Genomic DNA, 22491 nt, shown 5'->3' with positions numbered 1-22491 from the left:
AAACGACCTATTAAAGTGTAAAGGAATGACAGTGAGAAACAATTTTGTGAAAATTATTACGGTAAATTTCAGTTTCTATATTGTTTATAATTATGTCTATTATTGCAACATATCAACGCTGTTATAGTAATTACGATAAAACGTTCTCCGATAAATTGTCAGTGCATCGTTATTTGTTACGCTATTTTAATTTACGATTATATAATGTTGCATAAAAATTACAAATCAAATACATTATAATGACGGGTATGACGCAATGTAAATGCTGATCTAATTTCGAACGTAATGCGACTGGCGCCACAAAACAGAGTTTTAAATAGGGTACAGAAATATAAATAGGGATGAGTTTTTGCAATCCATCTTGCAGACATTCTCACATATTATATATACAATTATCTATAACAATTATCACAATTATCTATAACATATCCTAGATTTAACGAACCCTTTTTCATTTATGAATTCTTTGGCTAATATAGAATCGATTTTACTCTAGCGGAAATATCAAAAAAAGATAAATTCCAATCTTTAAACATTTATGTAATTGATCTTCTTTAATGAATTACAAACTTTCTAGTTGTAGATAAAGTATATTTTAAATTCAACGAGGAATCAAATTTTATCTATACGTATCTGTCAATGACATTTAATTTCTAAAAAAAAAACCTTCATTTTTTATCGCTCGTAGCTTAAGAGCTCTCCCACGACGTTTTTTGTTAAGAAAAAGATCGACACAAGATCGTAATTAAATTGAATAAGTGGTGAACGCGCGATTTTTCAATTCGAGAGTTGAAATCACACGCGCACAGCAAATACAATTGACATTTAGCCACGATCGTCGATGTTCATCGATCCATCGCGCCGCGCTACGTCATCACCAAATCTGTCATATGACGTAACACGGGCCGTATAACACCGTATAAACACTCGATAATATAAGATGGTTCGGAGGAAGGTCGATACATGCGTTTCGAAAGGAAAACGTGTTCATGGCCCCTACTATACTTTTTGTCGCCTAGAGTGTCATCGCGCGTTAGTTCATTTAGTCATCATCGTACCGGCATTGACGACGCATATCGTGCGCAATACTATAACAATCGTGCTTCACATTACATTTCTCTGCCGACGACGCATCATCGACGCCTGATCACGCGTTTAAGTGGCTCGCGGACCTCGCGGATAACGCCGGCGTGCGACGCGACGTCTTGACGTTTTGCCAAGTGGCGAATTGTCATCTAGCATGACGCCTCGTTCTGGCGTATTTACATCCGATTCCGCGTGTGTTGTATCGTCAGTGCGGGAGTGGCGTAATTATCATTTGCTCGCGGAACGCAACACCCGAATGAGAAACTATCGGACACTGACACTTGGATAGACATGAGTTTTGGGAGAAACGCTCTCCCGAGGTGCACGCAATTTTTTTTTCTCTTCTTTTTCACTCCTGTTAAATATCAACGAAAAATAGAAGTGATTGTGTTAGAGAATTATTTTGTTAGAGAATTATTCGCGGATTACTTAAACTTGCGAAATCTCGTTTGTCGAACGGCGCAAACGTCGTAGTTTCGCATGCGCGCAAAGCGGAGCGAACTACATTAGCACACCGACATGTACATATATCGCATGCGAAATCAGAGATAATTTCCAATCGAAAATAGTTTATAATTGCAGATGAGAACACTTAAGCTTGCATACTTTTGTGCGTTACGTATTATTATTGAGGAAATCCATAGGAAAATTTATTTCGCAAAATTCAATTTCTAAAGCATGTTCTGTAAAATACTGCTCTAAAATTGATCTTTAATTGATGTTTAAAATTGTCGTTTTTCTATAATTAATTAACAAAATATAAAAATATTCTGTGTATAGAGGAGATTTATTTAAGAATCGCGATGCATATATAAGATTTTTATGCTCTGTACAGTACCTTATTAGCGTCATCGGTATGTAGTTCGCTGACCGTTCGTGGGATGCGTCCGACGCCGATTAAATCCTCGTTAAATATAGATTTGATGTCTGAAACAAAATCAAACGTTGCTTTTAAATCGCGCGCGTGTGTGTGTGCAGCGTAACATACCGTGTACCATATATGACATAAGATGTGACATCACATGATATAATAGGATGCGCTGTAATAGTCGGCACGCGACTCAACGCGCGGCAACTTTTTCGCGTTAGAGCGTATAAGTTGAAACAAAATTTATTAATTTTTTATTAGCGTTGATTATCTAAAATATAATAGGAAAATAAAATATTTTTGATTACATTCTTAAATTACAGTCTCAAATGCAACTTTTAATAACGTTTATCACATTAATTTTGCTATGAAATTTCTATAATTGAACTTATGATGAACAACATTAATATATTCTTTTTTACAATCGATCATTTCAATAGTGAACTTTCTGCTAAATGATATTTCGGATAAAATTAAAATTCTATTCATTTACAGTTTATACTACTCAACGACACATTTATCTGAACACTTTTAAACGATAGTATACGTGCACGTAATCTCAGTCGCAATTTTAATTGCTATACTATTTTGCGATTGTTGTTATGACTCGTGTTATTTCATTGTGATAGTCACGGTGCCGATTAAACCGTATGCAATACGAACGGACGCGTATAAATCTGCGGATTCAATCCGGCTAAGGTACTGATTCAAACTTCCGAAGATGTCCATATTTTCATTAAGAAAGACTGCGCAGCAAATTATTCAAAAGACGCAAAGTCGCGCGAAGAGATCTGTAAAGAAATCTAACAATAAGAAGTTCTGATCAAAGTTACAAAATTTATGAAGCTGCGCGTTTTGTTACGGCCATCGCGCATTTTTCACGTCATTATTTAAATTCATCCCGTCTTCTAGTTCTCCGTAACCCATTGGCCTTACATCTTCACCGGCCGATTATTCTTAGGACGTTCTTGGCTAGCCAAGCCGATTCTAAGACCAGGCCGCATGCGTCGCAGCGCCTGGTCGCGAATGCGTCTCGACTGGCGTCTAACGCTAGCTTAGGCGACTATATCTCTTCAATAACGTTTCGAACCGCGAACGCTGCTGTTTGGCTTGATAGTGCCGCGCCATACTGTTGTCCGGATAAACACGAGAGTAAGGACGAGGATTAAAGAAAGAATAAGCGAGAAAAAGAGAAGAAAGTGAGAAGTTCGTGCTCGGTTCGCTATCGACTGATTCACGGAAACGCAAATATCGCGCAATTAATGCAACCGGATACATATAGGTACATTTATCGCTCCGGGTTATCGCTCAATTGCGATATTCGTACAGATAGATTGAGAGTGATTTCATTCAAACGTCGCCAGTAACGAGAAATTTTTGTGATATCCGTTATAGGTACAACGATTAACGAAATAGAATCGCGCGTAGCACATGATCGCAATCAGCGCGAGTTGCGCGATCGATGAAGCTATCGCGAGTTATACGAAATCGCGTGAGAACAAATAATCATTTCCCACCCAAACTCATAGCGCTGGAAATAGATCGCTGCGTGCGAATGTTAATAGTTCCTGAAAGGAAATTCATTTGGCAATGCATTTGCGATTCGGCTGTCGCGGCACGCAAATTTATCATTCTAATTTCTGTTATTTCAAATATGCAATTTTCATTACTGCGCGCGAACCCGTGAATAAATGTACAAAATAAAAATATTGTACAAATTCTCTATGAAAAGTACATTACATTCAACGTTATGTAAAAAAAAAAACCTATTGAGAGTGTAATCGAAGAAGTTTCCATGATTTACATACATAATTATATAATCTATTACATCGCAACTCTCTTTTTCCTTTTATTTTTTAGTTTCTTGTCCGTATTTCATCGCGTTGCATTTGCCGGCCGGCGATCTCGCATTCAGCCCGGCGCGATGATGTCATCGTAGAATAAGAATCGTTGTGCACAAAACATTGACATCGAAAATACTCACGGTCACGTATTTAGAGAGCGACGTGACAGAATCGGCGAATGTATAATCGTCAATTTTTAGTTAATGTTAAATTAAAAAATAGTATATTGTATATAGAGCGGTACAATTAATTGCAGTAAATTATTATAATGAGGTTTTGATCTCTAACAAGTAGACCAAGAAGAGAAACGGGATAGATAATAATAAATTTCCGAGTCCGAGAAACAAACGTACATGTCATCGTTGAAAAAATAGATCGCTTTAGCGCTGACGAGTCAAAATTGTACGCTTTCTTTCCGAAAGGACGATGACAGCATGCAAGTTCTTGGCAGATGACATCAACATTTAAATTATTCTTTGCGACTTATATTGATTGTGCAATCAGCAGCAAAAAAATCACGTAATTTGCGCTGGTCTTATTTAAAGAGAAGACTTTTCTGCATTTATTTAAAAAAAAAGGAGAAACATTCTTTACTGGATATAAAATGGAAAATATTATTATATTATATTAATATCTATTATTAATGTTTTATTAAAAAGTTGGACATTTTTATCTATCTTCTTTATTCGCTTCGATAAAAATATCAGTAGCCAAAAAATAATAGCATTTCGTTTTGAGACACGCCGATTATGTTTCGTGTCGATGAAATAATCGTTTCGTAAAATCGTGTAGCTTCTTCTTCGAACAGTATCTTCCTCGTAGTATACCGTGAGTGTGAACAGTCGGCCAAGCTCCCGTCGGTACATACTTCCTTCGTCTACTTTTAGCCAAGGCTGCCCCGACTGCGCGACTTCGCCTGGGATCGGGCCAGCCGAAGCACAGCGACACGCATTTCCGATTCTAAATTCGTCTTACCTCACTACGAACGATCGTTTAAGGCCACTGATCATTCCATAAAATTTTTTCCACGTGGAACTTAATATATTATAACACATTCGTCTCGAAGATATACCTGTTATACTTATCCGAATGATATTTCAATAAGTTATGTAGTACATGCGTGTACACGATGTTAAGGTCAATGATAAGAATAACTTTTTATAATTTATCATTATATGTAAACAGTTTAGCCATTATACTATTTATATTTCTTCGTGCAATTGATATTATTCAATTCTTTGTTCAAGAAGAATATAACATTACAGAGACAGGTATTTTAATTTCAAATATTAAACGATCGATCTTGCTTTTCTCGCCAATCGCCAATCTTTCCTTAAATGTTCAAATTTACATAAATTCAACGTGCTTATATGATAAAAGTATATTTTTAAGAGCTGCTCTCTGACCACCGCGAGAGAGGCTCTTTCGCAGAGAGTCACCGTTTGAATCGTCCTTTTAGACTCGTCGAGTCACTTCGTGGGAAGTCCGAGAAGGCGAACGAGGATCTGGAGGCGCTCGACAACATCGAACGTGAGATCGAGCGCCTACGAAAGCGACTGAACGAGGCGCGCGAAAGCGCCTCAAACTTATACGTTTACGGCGTTGATCAAGACGCGACTGAGATCGAACTAGGCGAGCTACGCTCACAGGTTGAGGATCTCGTTGACACCGCCAAGAAGTTCTCAGGAAACATTAAGGCGCGGTACCAAGCTAGCCAGCAGCTAGTACCAAGTGACATTACCCAGCATCTGACCGCACTCGAGCTTTGTGCCGAGGCAACGGCACAAACGATGGAGGAGAAACAGAGAGAGCAGAAACGTGCCAGGACCGTCAGGTCGGACTATCTGGCCGACGTGGACGAAGTGCAGGCATGGATCCGCCAAGCCGAGCTCAAAGTACAGGACAGATCGGTCGAGCCGGCCATCCTCAGGGAGCATCTCAGACAAATACAGAACGAATTGGGCACGATTAGCGACAAGCTCGAACGACTGACGAAGAATGGGCAAACCATCGTCAAGAACACGAAGGACGACGCCGAGAAGGAGCTGATCAATGGCACGATCGGCAATCTTACGGAACAGCTGGCGCAGGTCAGGAGCTGGCTAGAGGAGAAGAAACAAATCGTGGGCGACACCCTAGATGCCTGGCAGAGGTTCCTCACGCTTTACGAGGCCGTCAAGGCGTGGACGGAGGAAAAAAGACAATTCTTAGTCGAGCCACTGAAGCTCAGCACTCTTGTGCAAGCCAGGCAGAGACTGCACGAATATTCGGTATGTGAAGGAACGTTATTTTTCGCGTTCTAAGATATGTACGACAACGTTCGGCTGAAACTTTCTTCATTTTATAGACGGCAGTCAAAAGCTGCAAGCAGGTGAATAAGAATCTCAGTGATATGGGCAGAGAGTTGGAGAATATCGGTCAGGTAACTAGCGTAGGTGATTTACCGGAGAAGTTGGCCGAGGCAGAAGAGGGCAAGGTTCAGGTCGAGGGTCAGCTGTTGGAAAGGGTTAGTGAATAGTTTCTTCGGCCGAAATTTAAGCTATTATCAGCCGATTACCAAAAATCCCCATATTGCAGAACGCACTGCTGCAAGAGGCCAGCGAAGAGTGGGAGCAATGCGAGAGGAAGATGAAGGACGTGCGGAGCTGGATGGAGAAAGCCAGGCAGACATTGGAGTCGCCACAGAATAAGAAGAAACCGTTGCGCGATCAACATGCTATTCGCGAGAAAATGCTCAGCGACATCGCGATTCAAAAAACGAAGATCACAATCTCGGTGGAGAAGCTCGAAGTGCATTTTAGGTCCGGTATCGTCGGTGACAATCGGGTGAAAGACACCGCCGACGATCTGATCGCCGAACTCAACTCTCTTCACGGCACCGTCAAAGAACAGGCAACTTCTCTGGAAGCTTGTTTAGCGCAGATTGATCAGTATCAACAGGTTAGCGGAATGGGAGAAGTGGCCTTCAGACTACGATAGTACAATTTTTTTTCTCCATATCGAGCGAGATTGTCTTGTTTCCGTTTCAGGAAATTCAACAGTTGAGACAACACATTGTGCAGGCGGAGCAACAGCTGAGGATGGTACTCAGCCCGACGTACATGCCGAATGACCGAGAAAAGGCTCTTCAAGAGCAACAGGTAGGCACAAACCTTCTTTCCCTGACTTTCTTATCACCTGCACAAGCGCGCTGAAGCAGCAATTGATTTTTGCATTTGCTCGATACCAACTCAAAACCACCACCAAGATAACGCGTTGTTTTACCGCTCTTTGAATTGCCATATCACGCGCGCGATTGTCGGGGGTAGTTTTCTGCGCGTTTTCGGGCGCGATTAAGCAAATGTCTCTTCTCATTTGAGTAATACTCGCGTGATTAGAACGCACGTGACCTATAACTAACCGTCGATCGAGCCACTATTAACCACATTATAACTACAATTAACTTTTGAGTTATTTGCCATTTATCGTCTACTCTTGCTATATCGATAGACAAAAACTATTCTTATATGAACAAATTCTACAAATTTGGAATATTAACGGATACAATTAATTATTTTACTACGTAAAATTAAGAAATGGCCAATAACTACACAAGCACAACTAGCAGTGGAAACATCTTAAATAAGATCTTTTTTCAAATTATAATCATATATTTTGTTTTAAAAATAATTGCAATTATTAAAACGATTAATTCAAGATGTTTCCGCTGTTTATATTGTACATCCATCTTTTATCCTGCATCCTACCTTTTTTTTTAAGCGCGTACTTAATTTTTATACTTTAAAAGCGTTTTATGCGCGCATCAAAGCTTCAATAAGTATACCAACATTATTTCTCACCGAGAACTTAATTCGTTAATTAATCTCTGCCTCGTCATTAACAGCAGTTGATTTTCAGATTCAAATTAAATTATCGATTCAACGGATGAATTTAAATTTTGCATAGAATTTTCTAAACTATCCGGTATTTTATTGTCAGATAATCATCTGCTATAATTATCTGCTAATATTTACTAAAATCGCCTATCTTGCACTTTTTATAGTAGACACAAGAACGCGGATTGGTAATTGATTTGATTTTGAAAATGAATGTTTATCTTTCTTTCTTTCTCTTATTTGTAAGTACGGTGATAAATGACACACATTCGTGAATTGGAAATCGAAGCTTTAAAATTTTCGATCTCGTGTTCATCATGGTGGTACATCGCTTACGGGGTACTGGTTGGTATCATGTTCTAACTATGTTGTTCCGTTTTCCTTTTCTCACATTTGCCCAACGTACACACGTCTAGTCTATTCCTCGTACGTATCCTAGTTCTTAAGATCACTTAACTTTGCGAAACTTTTGTACTATCGTTTCTAAAGGGGATTACTTGATTTTGCTTGTTTTCTGTGTTTCTTTTCTCTGGATTTTTATCGTTTAACTGTTTCACTTATCACGCGTGTACATCGCTACATCTTCGTATATATACGCTCACACGTGTATATGTATATACGTATCTTTCTCTTTACGTACATATTTCTGTCCATGTGTGTGCGCGCGCGCGTGTATGTTTACGTAATAAGTAATCACGCACATACGCCACTTACGTTTTAGAATGAAAGACCACGTAGCAAAACGCGAAGTACTGCCGCACATTCACGTAAAGCGTGTCATGCACCGTTTACACGTACGCATACCTTACGTGATCTTTGGATCTTTACGTTGGACTTTTGTAACTCGGAAAAATATAAGCCATAGGAAAATCAAGTGACCTCCGATGTCAAGACGCGTGCCGAGACCATGCGGGACACGCAGATAGAATGCTGATATTCTTTTTTTTTTATAATACGTACTAGTTTCTGTTTATTATTATTTCATTGCATTTCATTTTTTTACCAGTTGTTTCATTTATAAATTTTTCTTTGCTGTACCCCTTACTCCTTCACACCCTTGTCATTTCCAACAATCGCCTGTGCTACTTTATCTCTGCCACTATCACATCTTCCTATCGCTATCTTCATCGTTATCGTATTTCGACCCTCTTGCGATCATCGTCGTCTACGTCGTCCACGTCGTGTCACCGGGATCGTCACCATTTCGTTCGTCATTCATCATCTCTGGTCGTGACTTTTTCGTGTTCTGCGTTCCTCTTCCTACTCAACGTCTCCTTCACAAAAAACTATCATGACCTAACCATCCTTATTCCGTCCCTCTCGCTCGTTCGACGTGTTAACGCTCTTGATTTGCCTTCACGATTTCGCGCGTGGTCAGATCCACCGAGAGAAAATCAAATCCTTGCAAAGTAAAATCCAGGCGCGCACCGAGAGGTCTAAATTACTCGTGCAACGAGGCACACCAGACTTGGAGCCCTTGGACCCATGACAATAGAGATCTACCCCCGTTGAACGAGTCCAGCTCTCGTTGTCGTTATCTTAGCTTAGCTTCATGAATAGAAGTTACGCTCGTCTATCTTCAGTTTAATCCTTACTCGCTACTATCGATGAATAACGACAACGATAGCTGTCGCGTGTCAAATTACAAAACTTGATCGAAGGCAACATTAACGATAAAGGCGAGATAGAAAAAATATTAAGTGAAATCCGTTCTCGTCTTCGTCGTCGACGTTCTTCGATAAAATCGATAAAACGACTTTGTTTTTAGTACCACGTAACTTTTCTAAGTAAGTTTTTATCGAGCACTGATTTTCTAATAGATATCTCTAAGATTATGGACGCGATTACGTTACCATGTATGACCGCGCGTCTTTTGTCCTAAATATCTGTGCTTAAATAGCCGTACGATGTGACTGAGTAAGGAAAATAAAAGGTCCGTTTAACTGTCAATCGGTATTCAAGTACATTCATTCACGAAACCCACTCATTTTATTTACATACACAGAGAGAGGTTTTTCGATGTATTCTAATGCGACCTGCTCAAGCGAAACCTTGGCTTTAAAAATGATACCGTCCCCTCATCCCACGATGAATGTAAAGAGATTCCTCAAAATTGACATAGTGTATGTATTCCATTGTTGTGCCTTGGCTGACCTTCCGTGGTGGATAAAGCAGAGCCTGCAACAACGGATGGAGGATTGGAAGGAACGCAGCAAGACACTGGTGGATCAGATACATGCGGTGGATCCATACTACGTACCCACCAGCGAGTACCGGTTCATAGGCCAAGTCTCGTACGCCGATATCGCAGCAGGACGTACCAATAGTCCGAGCTCGAGAAACTGTAGCCCGTATAGACACCAACGAGAAGCCACTCCTCCTACCATGACCGCGCAAGTGTTACGACCTGCGGTTATGCGAGCTCAAAAGTTGACCGTGGAATATCCTCCTTCGTTAGACGAGGCACAAGTCTCAAAAATGCAAACTCAGGAAAACAACGCGAACTTGAACAAATCAAAATCGCAACTGCGAGCTGAGACACGCATGCAGACGACGGACAATCAAGGCACAATCGAGGTGGAAGAATGTCAGCAAGATATACCTGAAGTTATTGTCGAATCATCTGTACCACGTCGAGGACGATCGCTTACGCGCAAGACAAACTCATCTAGGGTGAGAGATCCCAAAACGATGGTGGATCAGGAGGAAGAAATCGACAAGTGTGACAATTCTCGTCCTGGCGCGAATTCCAAGCAAGAAACGCAAAAGGAGCCCGTGAGGGACACTTTAGCACCGTGTGAAGAACGAAAAAGACGTTCGCCCAGTCCTATGTGGGTTCCCGGCTCTACCTCTTATGCCGACATTCTTCGCGGATGTATGCAGACGACGCAGGTTAACACCGCTCCTGCACAATCACCCAGGCAAAAGATGGTTTCTCTATCCGGAGAATCTCGACGCGGTCGGGTCGAAGTTCATCGCGCGGAACAAGTCACCGTAGATACTGTCGCAAACATCGACAAATCTCAACAAGTCACAGAGGTTCAGCAAGTTGTACCGACGCAAGAGATACAGGTGGAAAACGTGCGAGTCGCAGAGACTTACTGTCAACCCACTGAAATTTCCACGGAGAATGCAGAAGATCAAAGCTACGCTGAGTCTGAGCCGACTAATTGGGCCGACGAGGCCCTGCAGGATTACAATGTACTGCAACATGTGAAACCTTACGAGAACGTGCCGAGACAGCCGCAAACGACGGAGATCTACAACTATATAATACCGGAGACGATGCCGGAACTGGTAGGTTTCATCGGGTCTCATCTCGGAACATATCCAGTGAGTTCGTATGTTTACGCGCCGTCCGGTCATCATCAGCAAGTACAACAACTCGATACAATAAATTTAAATCCTTATAACAATGATTCTTTAGCTTACGCGCCAGAACATTACGTCGCGCAAACTACATATCTTTCGGCATCGGACATTTATCAGCAGACTCCGATGCAGCAGCCTGTCAGTGATATGAGACACGCAACTACGATGTTGACAGAAAAGCCTATTGAGGTGCCAGTAGTTAAACAACCTGAGGTTTCTAAAGACGCAATTGCGACTGAACGTATCGATAAGCCTGAACAGCAAAAATCTATAAATGTCTCAAATGTAGAAAATTCCACAACGAACGAAACAGAAGGAAAAAATATGTCATCGTTGAATAATATGGAGACCAAAGGACAGGCCTTTTCGTACGCGCAAATACTTTCGCATGGACTCGGTCCGCGTGTTACCTCGACACGAATTGTGACTGAATCACCAGCCGCAAATTATCCCAGTAAAGAGCGTTCTAATTCACCAAAAGAGTCACCTGAGTTATCATCTCATGAATTATCGCCGTTGCAGGAATTAAAATTCGAGCAAGATCCGCAATCATTCGCGGTTACATCTGAACAATCTAGACAATCTAAAGAGAACGATTGGGACACGATGAAGAAACGAGAGGTCAAAAAAAGACAACAGCAATCGAATGATAAAGCCAAACAAACGGATGAGAGAAAATCTCGAAAGCCTATCGATAAACCGAAGGAGAAACAAAAGAAAGAAAAATTAAGTCCGCCGAAACAGTTGGAAACGCAAGACGAACCCGTTCCTGATAAAATCATCGATAGTACAGCACAAAAAGAGGAAAAACCGATGCAGCAAGAAGAGCCAGCAATCGATTTAGTAGACACGAATTCATCACAAGAAAAGAAACGTAGACAAAAGAAAAAGAAAGTAGATAAATCAGTAGGAGATGAAATTGACAAAGCACTTAAAGAAATCGAGGACATGGATAAACAAAAAACAAGATCTCAAAAAGACAAGCCTAAAGAGCAAAACAAAGAACAAAACAAACCTCGAGATTCCATTAATGAGGTGGAAAAATATAAAGATGAACCTGACACGAAACAAAGCAAATCCAGTGAAAAATTCAAGAAATCAGGAAAATCTAAAGAAGCAATAAGGGTAAAAGAAACCATGTCTATGGAACATGCCACATTGCCAAGTCAAATTAAAGCGTGCGATCAAAGTATTTTAAAAGATAACGCGGAAGATAAAGAAAGTACGAAAGATGCGAAAGTTTTAGATTCCAAAAATGAACAAGAAGTCCGAAAAGATATTTCCAAGGAAACGTTGAAAAATCAGTTTGAAATTGACAACAACATTATTAATTCTGACAAACCCGACGCTACAATAAAATGTAAGAATAAAACTGACAAAAATATAAAGGCTAAGGAACGAAGCAGAGAAACTTCAGAGAATAAAATCCAGGATCAATCGGATGTTTTAAGTAATAAGAAAAGAGATAAAATAGATACTGTCGACGACAATGTAACAGAGGTTGTCAAATTATCAGCCACTCAAAAGATCGAATCCGAAAATACAAATGAAAAGACAAATACAAAGATTGAAGATACAAGAAAACATAAAGATGTTTCAAAAAAAGAAAAGAACAAGGCAAAGTCAAAAGAGCTGAAGCTGGAAGCTGAAGACAGTAACATAAATCGAGAAAAGCTCGAAATTAATATTAAAAAAATAGTCGAAGATAAATCTCTGGAATCAACCAAACCACTGATTGAAATAAAAGAGTTTGATTCAAAGACGGTCGATGTTACAAAAATCACTAGTGATATAAGCGAAAACACGAAAAGTAAAACCAATTCTCAAAAGAGAGATAAAGCCTCTAAAAGTAAAATAAAATCTGAAGTCGCAACCGATACATCATCGATAATTATGACAAGCAAAGTTTTGGATAAGATTAAAATAAATTTAAATGATAAAGAAAAATATGACGTTCCAAAATCAGAACAAATACCCGAAGCTAAAACTGCAAAAGCAACAGCAGTAGTTGAGGAAATTCCAAAAGAAATCGTATTAGAACCTGAATTAAAAGCGAAAAGCTTCACTAGAGAAAATTTAGAGACCATGGATACAATGAATGAAAAAGAAGCTGTTAGTAGTAATACAAAGATGATTGAGAAAACTGAAAAACAAGAAGTAGAGAAATATCAGACAAAAACAACGAAACAGAAAAAATCCGAAAAAGCAAAGTCTAATGTTCAAGATAAAAGTAAAAGAAAAGAAGATAATATTGAAACAGCACAGTTTGTCAAAAATAAATTTGATGGAAAGAAAGATGAGCCTGATATCGAATCTCTAATTGCATCTACGATAGAAACTGTCGTTCAAGAACAATCTACGGAAAAATCGAATTTGGCTGAACATATATCACTGTCCAATAACAGCTGTTTTGTTCAATCAAAAACGGACGAAAATAACCACGGCGTTAAAATAGACGAGGGAGAAAATATAGCATTCAGCCAAGTTAATAAATGCGCGCCAGAAACTGTTCCTAAAAGTAGGAAAAAGGGCAAATCAAAAAACAAGGCTGTCGCTCAATCTACTGCATTGATACATGACATAAAGTCTACAGAAAACTCTAAATTAAAAGATGTGATTGAGACCACAGCATCTGCAATTGTAGAGCTAGTTACATCGTTAAACGAAGAAGTATCTCGCAACGAAACTATGAAACCTACTAAAGATGATGCTACGTCAGGAGCAGCCTCAAATTCAGCCGAAAAATCTACACCAATACCGGAAACAGATTTAACTATTTCCACGACATCTGAAAATGTTGAAATCATCTCTACTATAGAAACACTTTCTAAAGAGTCTGAGATTTCTTCAGAAATAAATAACACCGCTATGGACATGAAAGAAAAATATGAGACTATTAAAAACGAGAAATTCGATTATCCTCAAGAAGCAATTATTAAAAACGAAGATATTAAGATTGATATCAATAAAGATTCTTTAATAAAAGAACAGGATATTAAAAAATCAAAAGATGTGCTACCTAAGGAAAAGACATCGAAACGCACAAAGAAAAAAGGCCTATCTCCTAAGCACACAATTGAGCAAACAAAACAGTCTTCTTCCTTTTACGATAAGTTCCAAGAAGAAATCGTTTTCAAGGATGATTCAACAAAGAGAGAAGAAACTCCGAAGCTTATAACTAGTCCTAATGAAGAAAAATTTAACAAAAATCTACCTCTTCTCGCGAAAATTGATAATATTGATATCGAAAAGACTCAAGAATCATCGAAAAAGAATGAAGCTGAAACTGAATTTGATTCTAAAGCTTCGAGCGATTCGGTCGATGGAGCTCAAGTACATGAAAAACACTTAGATGAAATACATAATAATAATTTAGAGTCGGAACAACCGCCTTCGACAGGGAAGGCTTTGATTATAGAGAAAATGATTACTACCGTAACGACCACCACCAGCGTTCCAGGATCGGTAAAGGTCAAGCCACCCGATGTCAAGTCCGTTAAGTCGGTAGAGATCATAGAAAACATACCCCTTCCCAAAATCGTAGGTTCCAAAGTTACCGAATTGATCACTTTGCGCCCTGAAACCGTAGAGGCTAGTCTTACCACTACTTACGCTAGGGTACCAAACGATTCTCTCATTAGTAGTTATTCGGTGCAATCGGATCAGGCAGCGATTTCTCAAAAAGTAGGTTTAACTTCCGCGAATTCCACCGAGAACATCATGGTAGTCGACGATAGCCTATTTGGTAGCGTGCGAGATAGGAGAAGAATTTGTCCGGGCACTTCAGAGAATCGCGATATGTCAAATAAGTCCCCGCCGTTGACCACTGCACCGGAGGAGAGGAAAGGAGAACTTACTGCTCAATTAGATGATAACATGGAAGGATTGGGAGATCAATTAAAGGTAAAAGTTCCTGAAGAGAAACACGAGAACAATAATATGAAAAAAGAAAACACTATTATTTCACAAAATGACAATATTATAGAAAGTCAAAATATTAATAATTCTGTGAAAAATGATAATATTGTATTAAGTGATAAAACTAGTCAAGCTGATTCAAATATTCTAACTGAGGAGCAGGATACGCGCATAGATGGAAATGAAGTCAATGTCGAAACAATAGCCAAGGATGCTAAAGAAGCAGCAGATGAAAAAATAGAATTAAAATATGGAAGCAAATGCACGATCAGCAAAATAAAGAGCGAAGAAATATCCGAAAGTATGAAAACAAAAAAGCAAATAGTGCCTGAATATTTATTAGAGCTTATTAAACCTTATGCTATGGATCGCCATGCTTACAATCATGCAGAAAGTAATTTTTATCGCTATTTCAAAGTCATCAAAATGGAAATAGAACCACAACCGCCTACTGTTACAGCTCCAAGACCAGAGAGCGTAGAGAGAATTGTACAAGAATCGGTGATGAAACCGGCGATTAAACCAGCGAGTCAAATGCATGAAGTCAATGACAGAAGACATGCTCTTATCATAGAGGCGCCAAAGTATCCGATCACCAGTTTTTACGAATTTGAGTCGCAATGGATTAAAACGAGATCCACCCCTGAAAAATCTCTATCTGTTTCTTCAGACGATTCTGAAACATCTATAAAAACTGCAATAGGGAGAGAGAAACAAATTATTGAAGAGAAGAAAGCAGTAAATACAGTGTCTGATCTTACAAAAGATACAACTGCGATTAATGTAGAGAAATTTAAAACATTCGAAACAAATGATGATAAAGAAAAGGAACCGAGAGATTTACAGCAATCTGTACACTTGGTTTCCGATGATTCCTGGATGAGTATTTTGGATGAGCCAATAATGATTGAGGACGATTTTGATGCAGAAGAAAATTTAATTAATGAAAGGGCAAATAAAGAACTGATAGATGTCAAAAATCAAGATCAACTATTCACAGAATCGGTTGAAAAAATTCAGAAACCGGCTATAACATTAATTAGCACATCTGCTAATAATGTGCCATTTGATGTAATAGATTCAATTAATACTACTAGCGATTCAATATCACAGGCAATTACAGAATTAAATGTCTCTGTTGAACCATCCACGGAAAAAATCAATGATAATCAATTGGCAGATGCTGGAGCAATAACAGATACAAATATACAAGCAGACGAAACTGTTATAAAAAATAATGTTGACGCCGAGCAAGAAATGTTTGAAATTAAAACACCAACAAAGATATCATCTGTACACTTAGAATCTGATGATGCTTGGATGGCTCTTCTTGAAGAAGAAATAATAATTGACGATGATTTTGACGAGCTGGAAACAGAAACAATAAAAGACGACCAAATTGGAAAAATGGAAAAAAGAATTGAAAAGAAAGGAACAAAAAATAAACAACAGAAAAAAGAAATCGAAAAGAAAAAATCAATTGAAACACAAGAAGATAAGATTGAGCGGAAAGAACCAATTATTGTAAAACAAGAAGAAAAAATTAAAGAAGAAACGATGATTGTAAAACCAGGAGAAAAAATTGAGGAGATAAAAGTAATCGAGAAACATGAAAAGGAAATTGAAACAGAAGAACCAAAGACTGAAGTTCTAAATAATAAACCTTTAACGGAAATTGCTGTAAAAGATGAGTATCATACTAGCATAAAAGATATTCAAAATGAAATGAATGAAAAGCAAAACGACAGAACAAAAAATCAACCGAAGAAAAAGAAAGAATCAAAACATGCTAAAGGCACGAAAACTAAAGATCAAGCGAAGACTAAAACTGTAAAGCAGCAAAGCGATATAGAAATTAAAACAGATACCGTTGAAGGTGATTTATTATCGTTACAAAGTAATTTAGAAGAACATAAAATATTGAAAAACGAAACTGATTCTAAAATAAAAGAAGCAGAAAAATCTTTGATAGCGGACGGACAAGCTGAATTGCATACAGATAATGCAAAATCAAAACTTCTTTCAGACGAATCTGTATCAAAACCAAAATCACAAGATATGACTGACGAAGAGAAGCCGAAACGTGAAGAACGTAAGTTAAAATCTGATAAGAAATCCAAGAAACAAAACAAAAAATCTGAGATTACTCCTAAAGAGAAATTAGCAACGGCAAAACGTGAGAGTAACATAAAGAATGATGACAATATTGTTTTCTCTAAGACGACAGAAATCGAATCAGATATATTTGAAACATCACCGATTGTGCAAAAACAACAGGAGTCAAAGGATGACGTGCCTAAATACGATAATCGATTAAATCCTAATGCGAAATCGTGGGCAGCCATCGTTGGTACAAGAGATACAACAGAGCCAACTGTTATTTCTGTTGTTTCGAAAGACGAGTCTTTGAATGTTCAAAAATCCGCTATTATCCATCGAGATACAAACGATAGTATTATGAATATTGTAAAACAACCACAAGCGTCGATTGTGCACGATTTATGCGAAATTCCATCAAAAGAAGAAATATTCACGATGCACTCACCTTCATTAGAAAATCAGATAGATAAAAATATCGTCGAAGAATTGAAGACAACAATGGTGGATGAAATTGTCAAACCAATCGCGGAAAAGTCCACCGTATCGTCGAAACAGCTTAAAGAAGGCAACAAATCTTACGCGCAAGTCACAGCCTCTTCCCGAAGAAATTCTCCTCAGACTTCTCAAGAAGAAACGTATTCAGTCAAACCTATTCCATTAAAAATTGGTCATTTAGCGATTAATGTAAAAACATCGGACGAAGTGCGCGAAGATTTTAGTACAGAGAATACAGAGAAATTACAAAGTTCATTAGAACAGGGTAACAAACAAGTAGATGAAATTATAGTACAGCAATATTCTGATCACCAAACGGTTACTAGAAACCTCACTTCTCAAGAAGAATCTATTCCTTGGGTAGAAGAAGTGGAAAAAGAAACATTGACCATCTCTGTCAATTCTATCAATATGACAGATGACGAAGCCCACGCAAAACATATGGAAAATACATGGGCCGCAATAGTTGGTAAAAAATCTGTAGAATCGTCAGAAATTAATGATATTTCTAATCTCGAACAAAATCTTGCTAAATCAGAACAGATTATGGAACAATCTCCGACGCAGGTCCAAATTTATGTGGAGGAGGCCCCTAAACAAGAGCCTATAGAAAATTTAGTTCAGGTGGATGAACAAGGATTTATGGAATTTGTTAATCGGAAGGAATTACGCTCCAGACGTTCCAGATCGCGTTCTCGAAGTGCTAGGCGAGAGACTAAGAGACACGCAATTATAGAAACCTCAAATTCGATTAGCAACAAAGAACCTAAAACACTAAATATAAAATCTGAAAACAGCGAAAGTGTTAAAGCTAAGACTGAGGAGCCTGTACACGAGGATGAAAAGAAAGCAGTTGACGAGAATGACGAATTGGCAAAGATTATTAAAGAAGAAAATGCCAAACCATCTAAACAAGCACATGCATCTAAGAGCACAGATAAAGACAAGCAGAAAAATGACTCGAATGAACGAAGCAATGAAAGCGAGATGCAGTTCGCAGAAAATGAAATTCATAATACTGAGAGTAAAATTATTCAAGGAATCAAACCCGAACTAGACGTAACATTTAAAGGTAAAAAGAATAAATCGAAGAAAAATAAGTCTGGTAAAGATTACGTAAAACAGCAGGCTAAAGTTAATGAACAAAAAGAATTAAAAGATATCGAAAAGCCGAAAGAGGATAAAAAATCTATCAATGAGAACGAAGTAGAACATAATAAGATCCAATTAGAAAATATCGAAGATCGATCAATAAAAGAAACACAGTTAATTAAAGATACAGAACATTCGCAAGAGAATAAATGTAAGGATGTGAAAGCACTTTCGATTATAGATCAAGACAATGCTACGAAATCTAAGAAAAAGAAAAATAAAAAGGGAAAATTTGTCATTGAACAACTAATTGAAAATACCTCTGATATTGACAAAAAGACAGTTATGATTGGAGATTTGGAAGAGAAAATAGAATCACCAATAGAGTCAAAATTAGACGACGGAGTAAAAATAAAACTCGAAGAAGCAATTACTGCAAATATATGTAATATACCTACGTATTCAGAAAACGAAGAAATTACAGCAGAGATAATTAACGAACAAGAAAATATTAAGCAGGTTATAAGTATTGAAACTACAGAACAAGAAGGCACTGAGCAGAAGCTGATAGTTGACGAATCAAAAAACGCAGAGGCATGTAAAGAGTCTTATTTAGAAGAAGAAAAAAATGTAACGGAAGAAGAGGAAATTTCTAAACTCACAAAAGCGGAAAAACGAAAACAAAAGAAAAAAGCGAAAGTTACCCAAAGCAAGTCTACCGATTTATCTGACAATACAAATATCGTCGAAAATATTAAAACTAAAGAAACGGTTGAAATAACAGAAGAAACCATAAATACTGCACCATCGAAAGATAAAATAAATAATGCATTTGTATTAAAAAAGAATGATGAACCGATAATACAGTCTGTACAAATAGAAGAAACTGAAAAGCCTTTGGAGAAATCCGAAGCTATGATTGAAAATAAAACCTTACTTCCACAAATAACTTCGATAAAAGACAAGCAAAAAGTCAAAAGCAAATCCAAATCGAAGAAAGAAAAACGGCAAGATGATAAAACCAAATCTGAAAATTTTACAACGATTACAGCTGACTCTAAAGAAATCGAAACTCTACCTACTGCAGAAAACACCGAGGTTATAAATTTGTCTAAAGACATATCAGTATGCGATATTACGCAGACTAAGAAAGAAAATGTCAAAGATCACGTATTAGACGATGAACTGACTTTACAATCTCCAAAGAACATAACTGACAAGAACGATTTCCCTGTTACGATAGAAACAATTAAGCAAGAAGACATTAAAGAATCAAAATCACTTGTGTCTCAAACAGGAAAAGAAGTAGATGAAGAATCAATTAAAATTAAAGAATCGCTGCCATCTGAAAAGAATAAACAAAAACAGAAATCTTCGAAGAAACAGGATACTGAAGATAAAAAAGAATCTCAGGAACAAAAGGATGCGATAAAATCCCCGAAAGAAGATGCTATTAGTATTATAGATAAAACTGCATCGATTGCAACTGAAATGGTTCATGTAACTAGCAAAGAAACAGGCCTCGAAATAGAACCTAGCGTTGATTTTACAGGGAAAAAAGAGAACAATATTGTTTCAAACAAATTTGCAAAAAAACTGGAACTATCTATTAACGAAAAAGAAGAAGGAATGAAAAATAAATATGAAATAAATGAAAAACAAGTAGAAACGAATGATGCTGCAAAATTAACAATAAATTCAGAGAAGATAGAAATAAATAAACAGATTATTGATCAAAAAGAAAATATCTCCGAAGAAGCACCCGCTGATAACGTTACTTTGACAGAAAAAACTGAGTTACCTCAAACAGAAGAACCGCACCCTAAACCTGATGATATTTCGAAACTGTACGATATTACAGTTAATAACGATATCATGAAAATTGAATCGATATTGATATCAGATAAAACAAACAATTCTGCCGATGAAATCGAAATGGATACGTCCGTTCCAATGAATCATGTTTCCAAGAAAATAGAATCACCGTGTGACTCGATAAATGCAGTTATAAAACATTCTCCACAGTCAGATAAATTATCTTCAACTGTACGACAATCCTTTGAAGACGAAAACAAATTAAAGCGTATCGCAAGCATCGAACAAGAGACCTCTGATCTTTCGATCGAGCGCGAGCGTCCGAAATCCAAAGTACAATTCTATATAGCGGACGAAATTTTAGTTTTGAATCCTGACCGACGAAAGTATATTCCATCGACGTCCTTCCTGCAGGAACAACCTATAACCGACTTGTGTAGCTCGTTCTTGTCTATCGACGATGGTTTTTGGCCTGATAAACGACTCTATCACGAAGCCGAACGTGATCATTTTGAGAGCTTAGCCTTGCATACGAAAAAGAGTCTCTCACACGATAACAAACATGAGTTCGACGATCATCATCGTCCCCGAGATCGCGACGATGACAATTCGGGTGGCGGTGGCGGCAGTGGTAGGTCACGAGATTCTTGTGGAAACTCGCATTCCCTTTTGGGCGCACCCCAGACCGAGCGTATGATAGCCGATCTACCCGGTGGGATGTGTAGCTGGAGCGACTATAGCACTTATCTATCGAGCGAGAGCGAGCGGACACTGGATCACAGTCTACCACTCGGCACGATCGAGGATCCAACGTTTGATTCGGGTTTATCTTTGGATTACTCGTTGCCGAGTGATGTCCAGTCATCATCTCCTGAGTTCCTCTCGTCATTTCCTCCCTCCCATAATCCGCAGACCGAGTCGCGCATGGAGTCTCTTACAGACGCCGAAGTAACCCCGAGGGAATATCCTATTGTCTCTTCTTCGAATAGCTTCCAAAGTCCTAATCATCCTAGCACTTGCACCAAGTCGTCGACCTTTGCCCATCTTCGTCCACAATCCAAACTGCATTTAGGTAATGAGATGAGGGAGGGATCCGTGCAACGGTGCAGCCTGAACGGGGAGGTGGAGAGAGAGGCGGCTAAAGGCGAAGCTGAAAGAAGGATACGCAGGATCCAGGTGCGATCACCGTCACGGCCAGTGCTCGGTCTTGTTCTAGTCGAATTTGAACCAAGTCCGCTGCCATATGTATATATACATGCATATGTATATATATACTTGTTGTATTTAGTTATCTGGATTGTCTACCACTGGTTTCTCGCTCTCTCTGTCTCTCATTTTGTAAAACGACTACGTTTTCTTTTTCTTGTTCAATACTGAGTCCAATGTGTGCGATTTTCTTGTGTCGTCGATTATAGCCCATGCATACATGAATATATCGTTGTTGTTGCTCTCCCTGCTATTGCTATTATCGAATTATTATTATTATCTTGTTCTAATCTCATATAATAAAACATTTTAATTTTTTATATGTAACAAATCGAAATTAATTAATAGAGTATATTCTTGTCATTCGCATAAAGGGATAATACAATCTTTCTTTTGTAAAATATAGCTTGCACTATTTGCATGGTTATTCCGCTTCTAAACATGTGCTTTTTGTGTATATATGTTGTTACTTGAATAGCCTTTATATTGCGCATACTTTAAGATATCAATTTTTCTATTATATAACTTGTTATTATATAATTTGTTATTATATAACTCATAAAATATTAATTTTATGAGAATTGATAAACAAGCGATATTATCAAGTATCAACGAAATAGTTGATACAGAATAATCAAGAATTATCAATAACTCATAGGAAATAAAAATAATGCGCAAAACAGTTCCTGATTCTTTTTTACTTTTGGTTGCTGGCAACTTTACGTGACAGGTCTTTGCATTCAAATTGCTTAGCGAGGTATCCCGAAATTCATTGACAATTTGCATGACGAGGATTTATTTCTCCGTACATAGAGAGATA

General features: G+C 38.1%; 2 protein-coding genes across 17 annotated transcripts in view; one reads left to right on the top strand and one right to left on the bottom strand.

The window, feature by feature from the left end:
* The window catches only part of LOC139818131 (uncharacterized), a 142146-nt gene that overhangs the window by 56110 nt on the left and 63545 nt on the right, over positions 1-22491 (bottom strand). For 3 of the 4 annotated variants that reach the window (XR_011733387.1, XR_011733386.1, XM_071786671.1), the window contains one exon: positions 1925-2013. Coding sequence is in view for 1 of the 4 variants with exons in the window: in XM_071786671.1 (XP_071642772.1) it covers positions 1925-2013 (89 nt within the window). In the remaining 3 variants the exon portion in view is untranslated. Of the gene's footprint in view, positions 1-1924; positions 2014-2890; positions 3099-22491 lie in introns of those variants that run through there. The other variant, XR_011733389.1, reaches the window with a different exon arrangement.
* Msp300 (Muscle-specific protein 300 kDa) overlaps positions 1-22491 on the top strand; it is a 94042-nt gene that overhangs the window by 43832 nt on the left and 27719 nt on the right. For 10 of the 13 annotated variants that reach the window (XM_071786629.1, XM_071786627.1, XM_071786622.1 and 7 more), the window contains 5 exons: positions 5258-6068; positions 6146-6304; positions 6376-6738; positions 6828-6938; positions 9849-21641. In XM_071786629.1, coding sequence (XP_071642730.1) covers positions 5258-6068; positions 6146-6304; positions 6376-6738; positions 6828-6938; positions 9849-21641 — 13237 coding nt within the window. Of the gene's footprint in view, positions 1-5257; positions 6069-6145; positions 6305-6375; positions 6739-6827; positions 6939-9051; positions 9624-9848; positions 21642-22491 lie in introns of those variants that run through there. The other 3 variants (XM_071786636.1, XM_071786633.1, XM_071786632.1) reach the window with 2 other exon arrangements.

The sequence above is a fragment of the Temnothorax longispinosus genome, chromosome 8, assembly GCF_030848805.1.
Source record: "Temnothorax longispinosus isolate EJ_2023e chromosome 8, Tlon_JGU_v1, whole genome shotgun sequence".
Lineage (NCBI taxonomy): Eukaryota > Metazoa > Arthropoda > Insecta > Hymenoptera > Formicidae > Temnothorax > Temnothorax longispinosus.
Note: the sequence above shows the minus strand (reverse complement) of the source record. Positions and strands in the feature narration are given on the sequence as shown.